The sequence below is a fragment of the Lissotriton helveticus genome, chromosome 3_1 (assembly GCF_964261635.1).
Source record: "Lissotriton helveticus chromosome 3_1, aLisHel1.1, whole genome shotgun sequence".
In the NCBI taxonomy this organism is placed as follows: Eukaryota; Metazoa; Chordata; class Amphibia; order Caudata; family Salamandridae; genus Lissotriton; species Lissotriton helveticus.
Genome location: NC_136061.1, coordinates 457377928 through 457391404, shown reverse-complemented (window position 1 = coordinate 457391404; position 13477 = coordinate 457377928). Strand labels below are relative to the sequence as shown.

At 46.3% G+C, this 13477-nt stretch overlaps 1 protein-coding gene across 1 annotated transcript in view; it reads left to right on the top strand.

Annotated features, from left to right (window-relative positions):
• Nucleotides 1-2502: 2502 nt before the first annotated feature.
• The window catches only part of LOC144823123 (gamma-crystallin 2-like), a 116536-nt gene continuing 105561 nt past the window's right edge, over nucleotides 2503-13477 (top strand). Inside the window, exon 1 of the mRNA XM_078681315.1 lies at nucleotides 2503-2628. Within this exon, the coding sequence (XP_078537441.1) occupies nucleotides 2503-2628 (126 nt within the window). The remainder of the gene's footprint in view (nucleotides 2629-13477) is intronic.

Genomic DNA, 13477 nt, shown 5'->3' with positions numbered 1-13477 from the left:
CCAGGCGCCAGCATCAAGGCCGCAAATATTGCCATGACGACACATACTGCCCAGTAAACGGCACAGGAGATTCGCAAGCCCTGCATCACCTGGAATGCAGCGCCTTGCGCTGCATGTCAAACTGCAGACCCCTGCACAAGCGGGAGTTACCACCAGCAAGGTACGATCATGTGACTGGCCTCTCACTCACGCCACGCAGTACGAGGCTTGCACTCCTCCTCACCAGCACACAGCCTGAGCCACCCCCGTGTGCACGAGGAAGGCACCACTAGTTGACCCTGTGAGGCGGCGCTGATAACGCTAGATAGCCAGTATCTCTTGTGCCTTCCCATCTTCACATTGGGGGGCAACCCTGACACACTCAACCGAAAAGAGCGCCACAATCAAAGTGGAACGAGCTGATGCAGTCCTACCCAGCCCAAGGGAAGACATGCACCAACTGTGGCATACCAAACTACTTCGCGGCGGTATGCAGGAGAGCCCTGAAGAAAGACGGCGGTGGGCAGTATGTGCTGTCGTGGAAATCTTGGTGGCCCGCCGATATGTATCCTCCATCGTCGGCTACTTCTATGGCGAAAAACTTGGGTGTGAAAATTGATGATGGCCTGACCCTTAAACCCCAGATTCTTAGTGTAGTCGGCCAATGCTTTGGCCTTCTAAGAACTCTTAGGAAATCTCTTCCCTTTCTGTCTCATGCCCACAGGAGGATTACGGTACAGGCTCTGATCGGCTCACGGTTGGACTACGCCAACATACTTTATCTAGGCCTCCCAGAATATCTCCTTACCCGTCTTCAATCTGTTCAGAATTTGGCAGTAAGGGCCATTTTTGGCCTTAGCCGAAGGGCTCACACCTCTGCTCTTCTAAATTCGCTGCACTGGCTGCCGGTGCGCAAACACATTTATTTCAAGACTCTCATTACGGCGTTTAAATCTCTTCATGGCACCGGTGCGTTCTATCTAAGGAGAAGAGTGCGGTTCTATTTTCCCTCTAGATCTTTACGATCCGCCTCTCAAGCGCTGGCTATTAGACAATCTGCTCTCCTTTGGAAGGGTCTTAAGACCTGGTTATTTGGACAGTAGTTTGCCTGCTTTTTTTGGCTCAGACTCTGCAGGTCTGTATAGCGCCGGGACACTCTGCCCGAGTAGCCGAGCGATTTATAAGACCACCGTTAACATAACATAACATAACATATTACCCACCCGGAAGATGGTGTGCCAACTTTCAAACCTCTCCCTCGCATCCTCACACGGGGGAAGGAAAGGCGAGCAAAACACTTACCAGCTAGAAGACACCACATCGGAGGAGTATGAAGGTGAGACATACCTCGTCTCCTTCGAGCAAGCACTCAAAAGGAGGAGAAGACCTCAGCCCACTTGCACGGTGTGAGTCACAGGGTCTGAAGTCAGCGTGGAATCGACACCGGCCCATCAGTAAGTGTCATGGAGGTTCAGCAATATAACCGATTGAGACCCAAACCAGAACTCCGGACCTCCAAACAAAGATCTTTGCATATGGGAATGACACACCCCTGCCCCTCAATGGCAAGATGACTGTACCCATACTGTCTGAAGATAACGAAATCCTCACGGACGTTCACGTAATCAATCAAGAGGCAGAAACCCTGCTAACCAGCCATACAGCGGAGGACCTCGGTCTGGTGACATTCACGAGGAGTGTAAAAGTGGACCACACAAAGGACCTGCCCAATCAATTTGCAAGCCTATTTGAGGGCCTAGGACAGATCAAGAAAAGCCCAATAAAGGTGCACATAGACCCTGCTGTTGCCCCAACAGCCCTGAGACACCGGTGGAACCCTTTCCACCTCAGACAACTAGTGGAACTGAAACTACAAAAGCTTGAAGATCAAGGGGTCATAGAGAAGGTGTCTGGACCCACGCCATCGGTATCCCCAATGCTGATCGTGGAAAAGCCCCGCCAGCCTGGAAAGATCAGGCTGTGCACGCCACATATCGCCAATGATCGACAACATCGTGGCTGACCTCAACGGCTACCAGTGGTTTTCTAAGTTGGATCTGAATGCCGGCTACCACCAGCTGGTGCTGGCGTAGGAGAGCAGATACATCACTACATTCAGTACCCACCTGGGCCTTCGGCGGTACAAGCTCCTCAAAGGAGATCTTGACAGGATTGCCAGGGATACTGAATGTAAGTGATGACATCCTCATCAATTCAAGGACCGCAGAGGAGCACTACAAGCAACTGAGAGCCACCCTGAACTGACTCCAGGAACATGGGGTCACCCTCCACAAGGAGAAATGCCTACTATTCCAAAAGCAAATAGAGTTCTTCAGATACACCTTTAATCAGGAAGGGATCCAAGTAGACCTGCGGAAGTCTCAGGCCATCGAGGAAGCCCTGGGCCCCCTGACTGTGTCGGAAGTGCGGAGCTTCCTGGGGATGGCCACATACTGTGGCAGGTTTATTCCCGATCTCACCACCATCGCGGAGCCCCTCTGGAACCTCACACACGCTGACGCCATGTGGCAGTGGGGAACTCCAGAAGAGACTGTGTTTCAGAAAATCAAGAGCGCCCTCCTGGACCACACCACATTGGTGTATTTTGACCCGGCAAAGCCAATGGAGATACAAGTGGACGCCAATCCCGTAGGCCTCATGCCGTTCTCACGCAGGAGCAGTATCCAGGAGCCAGGAAGATGGGCCGCTCTAGCCCATGCCAACAAGGCACTGTCCCCCACGGAAAGGCACTATGCACAAATTGAGAGAGAGGCCCTAGCAATCTGGTAGGCATGCTGCCATTTCCACCTGTATGTATGTGGTCAACCATTCTGGATCATCATAGATCATCAGCCGTTAGTGCCCCTGTTCAAAGGGTTGGCACCGCACCCGCCCCCACAAATTGAGTGGTGAGCCATCGCACTCCAGCACCCCAGACGTGGGTCCTTTGCTCACTCTACCACTGGATTCAAGATAGCCTGGCTGATGAAGATTATGAATCGGAAGCCAGTCCCAGGATGCTTGTTTCCGGTCCAGGGAAGACATGGCTTGGCAGTTCTGGCTGGACTGTTCCCATGAGGCCCAGGGACAGACTGATTTGCATATGGCCATGTCTGAACTGGGGTGGTGGAGAGAGCTAAAGAATGGTGATGGATTAAACCCAGATCAGTTGACTGGGGGTGAGTGTTTGATTTGCTCAAACGCTCCGTCCATCATCACCTTTGGCATCGCTTTACTGGGCCTAAGTTGGCAGGGTATACCCAGACGTGGGTCCCTTGCTCACTCTACCATTGGATTCAAGATAGCCTGGCTGATTAGGATTATGAATCCGAAACCGGTCCCAGGATGGTTGTTTCCGGTCCTGGGAAGACATGGCTTGGCAGTTCGGGCTGGACTGTTCCCATGAGGCACAGGGTCAGACTGATTTGCATATGGCCATGTCTGAACTGGGGTGGTGGAGTGAGCTAAAGAATGGTGATGGATTAAACCCAGATCAGTCGACTGGGGGTGAGTGTTTGATTTGCTCAAACGCTCCGTCCATCATCCCCTTTGGTATCGCTTTGTTCTACCTAAGTTGGCAGGGTATGCCCAGACATGGGTCCCTTGCTCACTCTACCACTGGATTCAAGATAGTCTGGCTGATGAGGATTATGAATCCAAAACCAGTCCCAGGATGCTTGGCAGTTCGGGCTGGACTGTTCCCATGAGGCACAGGGTCAGACTGATTTGCATATGGCCATGTCTGGAGTGGGGTGGTGGAGTGAGCTAAAGAATGGTGCTGGATTAAACACGAGCAGTTTTGGGATCTGATACTTTCTCCTGGAACGGAGTTTTCAAGTTAACAAAACGCGCTCTACATTTCTTGTGAACTTTCTGCCCAACACAAACGTGAAACTTAGATTTTTTTCTCTCTTTGCATGTTTTTTGAATTCCAGTCACTCCTCTTTCAGTGAGTACAGATACATCGTCATCTTCTTGAAACACCACATCACAAATGAAACACTTTTCTACGTCCATTTTCACTGTATCTCACAGCAACTCACAAGAACCTGTCACACATAAATGAAACATTTTTAATTAACAAAAAAACAAACAATAACAACAAAGTTACAAAACAAAACAAAACACAAACAATAGCACATTTTTTGTTCCAAAAGTTAATTGTAATATTTACGTTCCTTCACACTTTGTCATATGAGTCAACAAAAAAAGTGTACAAACTTTGTCCACCTGACATATTCCGCGATTATTTGATATTATGGTCATCAGAAACAATTATTATTTTTTTTGTTGTAACTTTTTATTATATAAACAAAAGGAAACAACACATCAAACATACATTCAAGGCAATACAGTAATAATACATCCATTAGGCCTGCGCTCAAGGAGGACGGGAGATATATGACAACAGGAGAAAAGATTTTGAATACAGAGGAGGGAAGGGTGCTAAAGGTAAAATTGCATATGAACAGCACAATATACCACAGCTAGAAGGAATGCGGGTCAGGGCGACTGGGAAGGACTAGGAATCGCAGTGAGTGGGGGCGTACAGATATCTCCACGGTATGAGTTCCACTGGTTCCAAATCTTCCCCCATTTTTTGGGTCTGCCTCTTGCCATATACACTGTCTTCTCTCTGAACATGCACCAGTCCAGACTCTCTTTCCAAGCAGTCACTGTAGGTGGCCTCGGGGACCCCCACAACTGTGCAATATCCCTCTTCGCAACCATATTGGCAAGAGTCACCCACCGAAGCTGCGATACATAATAATCATTCGGACCCCACACATTCAATAAACATTGTCGGGCTTCCGGCATCATCACAACACCCGTTACTTCATCCATCACCTCATGTATACGTTTCCAAAATCGCACCACCTCAGGGCATTCCCATATGATATGGAGATAGGTGCCAAGGAGACCACACCCACGCCTACACATGCCATCCGTGGAGTAGCCCATATGGATCAGACGGGGACCGGTGACATAGATTCTGTGGAGGATCTTGAGTTGGACCAGACGGAGGCGGGCCGGAATTGCCACCTCTCTGGGAGAGGAGATCGCGGACTGCCAGTCCTCATCATCCAGTTCAATACCATCAGCAAGCCAAGCTTCACGAAGGCGATCAAGCAGACTCGATCGGTCATTAGTCATTTTCTTATAAAACAAAGAGATAGTACTGTCTGGCACATAACCGTCTAGTACACGATCTTCGAGGGGGGAGGATTCCGGAATATCACTACCCACTGGCAACACAAAGTGCAGAGCATGGCGTACCTGGACATAACAAAATTTTTCCCTGTCACTCAGCTTATACTCCACTTGCAGATCCGAGAAGGCCTTCACCTCTCCTTTAACCCAGAGATCACGCACTTTACTAATACCGATCGTGTCCCACTTATCAAATCCCTTCGTCTTCCATAGGCCACCCAACTTCGCAGAGCCATAGAGCGGAGTGGCACCAGTTAATTTATCACTCCAGCCCATAGCCGCCGTTGCGCTACGCCATACCCGCACGGCTATATCGGTAGGTCCCGAGAGTTGTGAACGCGAGGGTCCCGAATAAAGCGTCCTGTAATAATCACCACCTGGGAGCAGCCACTTATTCATTTCAAATGCTGGATTCAACGCCGGGCCAAACATCCCGTGGTTGATGGCAGCAAGGTGGGAGGCCCAATAATACCTACGAATATCAGGGAGCGCTATACCGCCATCATACCAGGGAAGTGTCAATTTTGGAAGAGCGATGCCTGAACGTCTGTCCCATATTAATTGCCTCTGTAATGATTCTACTTCCCGAAAATATTTTGGCGGGATGACATCAAAACTATTCTGAAGTGCGTATAGGAACCGCGGCAAGGACATCATTTTAAAAAGGGCCGCACGCCCTAGAGGAGATAACGGTAATTTACACCAACGCGCTACATCGGAGCGCAACCTTTGGAGTGGGGGGAGTAAATTGCGTTCATAGCGAACCGCTGGATCCAACGAGATAAACACACCCAAGTACTTGAAGCCAGACTGCGACAACTGGATGGGACAGCCCCGCGGCAAACGGGGGACATCACCCGCAAGTACATAAATGTAGGATTTCGACCAATTAATGATAAGGCCCGAGTTCTTCCCAAAGGTGTTAAGGACGTCAAACAATACGTTGAGCGATTTTTGGGGAGAGGTAAGGTACAATAAAATATCATCTGCGTATAAGGAAATGCGATCTTCAAATTCCGGCGTCCAGCGTATACCCTTCAGCGAAGGTTCCCACCGTAGCCAAGCGGCGAGTGGCTCCAACGCCAAAGCAAAGAGGAGCGGGGACAACGGACAAACCTGCCGCGTGCCCCTCCCAAGAGTAAAAGGCACGGAGACACGGCCATTAACCACCACCTGCGCCAATGGCGTTTCATACAGGAGTTTGACCCAACCAATAAAACCAGCACCGAATCCAAACTTGGCGAGTACCGCCCAGAGATAAGACCATTCGATTGTATCAAAGGCCATCGTGGCGTCCAAGGACGCCAAGATGGCCGGTTCACGCATCGTCGGGGCCCTCGCGAGAACACCATGCAAACGTCGCAAATTTAATGCCGTGTTACGGTGCGGGATAAAACCCGATTGGTCCGGATGAATCAGGCCGCTAATAACCGCAATCAGACGATTAGCAAGCAGTTTGGCGAGGACCTCAGGCTCCGCATTTAATAGCAAAATGGGTCTATAAGACGAGCAGCGATCCCGTGGTTTACCCTCCTTATGGATCACCACAATGGTAGCAAGAGGCTGATCTCTGGGGAGGGAGCCACTGTCTCGCGCAGCCAAAAACATGTCACGGAGATAGGGAGCTAAAGTGTGAGGGCGTAATTTATACAGTTCAACAGGAAGGCCATTGGGACCCAGAGCCTTGCCGGAACGAATGGAGCGCAGCGCGAGAGCCACCTCATCCACCGAGGGGGTGGCATCCAAACAGTCCCATCCGATTCCGACAAACACGGAAGTGCTATATCTCGAAGCAACAACTGCGAGTCCTCCTCGGGTCTGTCGGACACCAAGGTATAGACCTCTCGAAAATAATCAGCAAAGCATTCAACAATTTCAACAGGGTCTGTTACACGCACAAATAAACAAAACAAGAGAGGAGTACCATCAGAAGTAGCTTAGATAAAGCGGTCTGAATGGAATGAATGAGAAGAAAAAGAAGAGAGTCCTTCCTTTTTAAGAAACCCCTCACTCACCGACCTAGTCGGTGACATGCTTCATCATCGGGGTCCACCCTGACAGCCGAGTGCCATCAGGGTGTGCTGCGACACCTGGACTACAGTGGAGCGGGTATTTTGTGTGTGAAGTAAAAAAATGTTAAAAATTGTCCTGGTATACTTGTGTAGAAAGTTTTATTATCAAGAACTGGACAATATTAAAAATATGTGTGTGGATACGTTTAGGTATTATGACCGTGTGTATCTCTTATGTGTGAGGTCTACATGTTTCAACCCGTTTGGTGGAAAAGTGCCGGGTTTTCGTCAGGACCAAGAAGGAAAATGGATGGTCAGGACACACTAACGCCCTGCCGGTCCCTATTTCCCTGTGCACAACTGACAAAATTGGTCAGAGTGAAAAGGCTCATAAACAACAATGGTTGAGCTAAAAAGCAAAAAGACTCCTATTTAGGATCTTTTTGGCATCACGGGGTGGAGGGAAGGTAAAACTATGCTGTCATATTAGTTCAGTTGGTCTCAAAGTTCTAGGTACCTACTCGCCTCTCCGTGCCTCCCCGTGGAAGTGCTATATCTCGAAGCAACAACTGCGAGTCCTCCTCGGGTCTGTCGGACACTGTCGTGTATTTCTATAGGTTCTGAATCGATCCCCCTATTCCTGACCCTATTCTGGTTAAACTACCTAGCTAGTTAACTAACAGTCAGCCCATGAGGCAAGAAATTCCCCATGATGCAGATACCGTTATCTGACGCAGTCACACTACGGCACAGGAACGTGTTATCTGATTAGGTCATAACGCTTGAGTTCTAATTAGACAAGCGATATTCCTCCAGCCCCTGATAAGGCATACGACGTTCTCATAACAAATCAAACCTATGACAACCTGGATAATCCGTGCGGCCATTGTTTTGATTTCACAGAGAACTTTAGTAAAGAATGTGCTAACGAGCAAGTCGTATGACATCTTTATTGACGTACCTATGTCCATCCTTACGTCAATCCCGGCACCTTTAAGGTATAAATATTGCCGATCTTGCCCTATGCAAAACACACGCGTGGTGACAAGACGGAGCAGCCATACTTGCCGAAGCCGAGAGCAGAAGCAGACCCCGCTGGCAGCAGCCCCGCCTTCCTGACGCGCTGAGAGACGCGCTGCTATATCAAGCCGAGAGACCCAGCACCGGCGCTTCCGGGTAGCCCTCGCAGGCAGCCTGGAATATCGAGAGCAGAGAAAGAGATACCATTCCTCATTCATCCTAAATTCCAGGTACAGAACTGAATAACCCCTCCTAGAGAATTCTTTAGTTATTCACTTGGCAAAAACAAACTTAACTTAAACTGTAACTTTCTATTCCCGCCCACGCATTAGACTTAGGTCAGGTACACGGGGTAGGCGTATTTAGAAACACCAGTTGAGCACGTTTAGTCAAATGTATATGTGTATGTAAATATATTTTAATCATTTTAAACATCATATGGCTCAGAAACCATATCAATGTTTTTACAGTATTATTTTATACTATTGCTTCTAATGTATGCACTTTACTTAACTATAAGTATCGCAATAATATCGATCCATTTCTCTTGTACGAGAAAAGAGACTGATCAATAAATAACATCTTTTTATTGAACACGCCCGTCTCTTCCTTTTCTCTACATTCTGATGAGACTAAGAATGCACGTACTGACTGAGTAAAATAATTGCCTTGTGCTCACACGACTCTTGAGATTGACTCTTGATTAGGGGAGAGCAAAGTTGTCATGTTCTATGGTTGTCAGAAACTAAATCCCTTCTTGTCTAATCAGGGGAGTTAATCCTTCCTTGAACATTCGAGAAAGTTTCTAGCGAACTCTGAGCTTAGCTGGCAAACCCAAAAATTAAGTCTAGTATCGACAGTAGTAGACCTAGTTAACGTCTGGCCTAGGCCTTTACTGCTGTAGGTACTATTCCAATGCGCAGAGCCTATTGGGAAAATAGGAACTACACTACATGGCGCCCAACGCGTTTGGAAAGGGCGATAAAACTAACGTAAGACATTTAGAGTAACTCAGTCGTGCTTTCTCACTCAGACCCCTTTTCCCAAATACTCCAAAGACGTCTGGAGTGGGTGAAAGGTTATAAATCCTCCAAAACCTCGCAGGAGGGAACTCCTATGTATGGTTCTTGGTATAGTCAACGTTGAAGGATAAAACAGTTCCAAAATATTGTGCACCTAATCTCTGTTTCCATAAAGAAACCTGATCTGCAAATAAACATAATACCATCCTGTCTGTAAAATGGGAGACAGTGATGGAGAAAGAGAAGCAGTTAGATTAGCGGCTGAAATAGCAGCAGCTGATAATGCTGCACTAGATGCGGACGCGGATATAATACTCATTCCGGTCGCCAAAAGGAGATCTATAACCTTAAAACTTATAGAAAATGGACTGACACCTAGAGGTGGCACAGTCATATTCGTAATCGAGGCACACGAATATAGGCAGACAGATGTATACTATACATGGATACATTTTCCAGCAGCAAATGCTGTAACAAAGTACTTCCACTATTACAAAATAGAGGTTCCTCCAGAAACGTACACTCCTTTCGAGGAGGTGGAAGTACCACTCAAATTCCAAGAGCATTTGCTCTTATTTGATGGCGCCCTAAAAACATAATAATCACATTACAAGGCTCGGTCCTTTAGGAAGACCAGGAGCAACGTGGCCGGTCTTAGCCGGATACACACCACATCCAGACATCGACGAGATGCCTGCACCAGAGCTAATAATACAGCTAAAACAACTACTAAAAATTCACAGACAATTAGTTCAGTATGTAATGCGGACTTCTACAATTCAGCCAGCGATTAAACTACCACAGCTGACCTCTCACCAGGGGAACACAAATAAAATTACACCACAGAACATCCAATCCTGCCTAGGTAAGGTTCCAGCTAAACGGGAACAGATACCATTCTGGTTGGCACAGAAAATCACCCAAATAGAGGCGGTGTTTCCTGACACCACCCCGCTAGAAAAACACAGGATTCTGACTATATGTCTCCCAATGGGAATCGCACCACACATTGAGGACTGTGACACTTGGGGTACAGTCTTTGCTTCCATCTACACAAAAACGCACGGTGTCCCATCCATTTCGGTGATACCAGATGTGCTAAAACAAATTCAAGATGAATACGGTCCAGAACCTGCTTTAACTCTTGGTATGAAATTACTGAAAGACTTCAAGCAGGTCTCGGCTATATTACTAGCCAACATAAAAGGTGAAGCAGCAAACGTGGCGATCCGCCAGAGGTTAAAAGAGACAGATATAGCAGACCAACCAGCTGAAATTGCCAGAATCATAGAAAAATCCTATGAAGAACTAGGCAGAGATAGTCTAGGTGGAATACCGGTAAAACCGCAACTGACTACAAGTCCAGAAAAAATATTTTTTAATAATAATAATTCACCAAAAAAGAACTGGGATGGAAACAAACAATCCAATCCAAAAGAAAAGAAATTCCAGTCCAGAGGAAGGTCTCCTAGGCGAAGAGAGAAATCTCCAAACCCGAGACAAAGGTCACCTCAGAGTGAACCCTCTGGGAATAGATATAACCTTAGAAATAGGGATAATATTAAAAAACCTGATAGATATCAAGACATTGATACACGTCCCTCTCAATCTTTTCAGAATTCCTCGCAGAAATCGGAAAGAAGAGGACGATCAGAAGAGCACGCCAAGTCCAAAGACAAGGAACCTGCTCAACTGAAAAAGAAATCACAATTTCCAAAAAAGAAGGTAGCCAGTATCAAGGTAGTTAACAATGCCGAGAATACTGAGGACACAATTGAAAAACGGAGAGTGGGCTCAGACAATGCTAGACAGCGCAGCAGAGGTGAGCATAGCTCGCAAAGTCCTTATGAATCATCTGGAGACAGTGGACACGAATGAATACCTTCAAGTGGAAACTGCAGATACCAGAGTTAGCAAGCCCCACAAAATATACGAGATAACATTACGTATAGAGGGAGATAAGACTAGGAAAATAAGGGGACTATTTTGGGATAACCTATCCAAAGGCTATGACATCCTTCTAGCTGAAAAAGACTGGCCACCGGAGTTTGTCAGGGAGTGCCCTCATGGCGAAGAAGTAATTATGCCTGCCTTCTCGAATCAAATACCGATTCATAAAAAATACACACTTGCTAGAAAGTGGGCAGTGGCCTTAGCACCTGCTTTATATAAAAATCATGTAGGATGGGATGAGGATTCTCCTCCTCACAAAGTCCAGTTAAAATCACAACCAACTGCACAAAGGCAGTACCCAATTAAGCAAGAAGCTAAAAAACAAGTAAATGGAATACTAGATCAGCTAGAATACCAAGGGGTGATTGAAACTTGCACCTCACAAATGAACAATCCTTTGTTTCCGGTCTCCAAACCAGACAATTCGTACCGTCTAGTTTTGGATTACCGACACCTTAACACATGTTGCAAAACTTTTGCAGTACAAAACTCACACAGTGCTGCACTAATGAATAACATAGTGCGCAAAAAATACAAAACAACCTTGGACATCTCCAACGGATTCTTTTGTCAAAACATAGCACCAGAGAGCAGATATTTAACTGCATTCTCAGTAAATGGCACTCAAAAACAATTCTGTCGGTTAGCCCAGGGGTACAAGAATAGCCCGGGGGTATTCTCAGCGAGAGTAACAGAATTACTACAACAATATGATGATGAAGCATTATCTTATGTCGATGACATTTACTTAACAGATGATGACTTGGAAACTCACTTGAAAAGAGTGAACACCATAATACTTGGTTTCGCTGCAGAGGGTTACAAATTCAACTTCAAAAAGTCCAGAATTGCCCATCTGACGGTCCTATTCTTAGGATATGAGTTATCAAGTGAAGGCAAAAGCCTGGCAGACAATTTCCTAGAGAAATGTGCCGTAATCCAAGCTCCTAAAACACTAAAAAACCTACAGTCAATTCTAGGCTTCCTAAATTTCGGAAGAACTTACATTGCTAATTACGCAGAAAGGGTCAAGCCCCTTTACGATCTAATTAAACCAGACTTTAAAAGATCCAGTTGGACTCAAACACACACAGAAATTTTGAGATCCTTACAAACAGACATGCTAATTAAAACAAAATTAGAAACCCGTGATAATACACGCAACCTTGTGATCCGAGTCATCCCAGGGAAATGCGGATACACATACCTGACCTCTAATGAGGGAGAAAAGGTACCAATTGCATTCAAATCACATTTGTACACAAAAGCTGAACAGAGATTCAGCAACAAAGGAAAAATGGTTCAAGCAGTTCAAACCGCAATAGCTAGAGAAAAAGACATAGCTGATGGTAGACATATCACAGTCAGAACAGCTGAATCAGCCTTCGAGGCATTAACAACACCGTGTAATTTACCAACAACCACATTGGATCCAGATTGGTTGCAATGGGTAAATTCAATCACAACGGACAAAGTATACTACTTCTTTGATCCAGAACTAGAAGAATTAAAAAATCTAAAATATGAAAAAACGTATCCTCTGCCAATCGACATTCTGCCTCTAAGACATTACGCCTGTGTAATCTATACAGACGGACATGCTCAACCCTCCGTTTGGGGAGAACATGCATACAATCCCACATGTGAGATTACAAAAGAAGTGTGGCACGGAGGTAAACTAAGACCTCTATTAACAAAATCACACTCAGTAGAAACTAATTCAGAACTACAAACTGAAATATTAGCTTTGAAAATGGCGCTAGATAATGCGGATCGCGAATTCCCGACACTTATAGTGTCAGATTCATATTTCTGCGTCAAAGCATATAACAAGGATTTGCAGACATGGATTCAGAACGGTTACAAAGATGACACAGGTGCACCAATAAAGCAGAGACTTCTCTGGGAACAAGTAGCTCTTTTGAAGAAAGAACTACCAAAGACTCACGTGACTCACTCACTGAGTCATCAACGTGATGGCGTTCACGTTGTGGGGAATTCATTGGCTGAGACAGCCGCAGCGGCAGCCACTAAATCGGCTCCCGTAGATCGAAAAAAGCGTACATTAAAATACATTGACGGCGAAACATTGCTGGCGGTGAAAACGTCATCAAAAGGCGACTGCTCAGCGTTACCGATCAACTATCCACTCAATTATACATACATAATCGATGCAAACTCCGTCCCTTTTGCTCGAATCCCTGGAGTGGGGGATAGAGTGATTCCAAACATGGACAGGAGAAACTTGTTAATCGCAGACGCACACATGGGCGAGGGTCA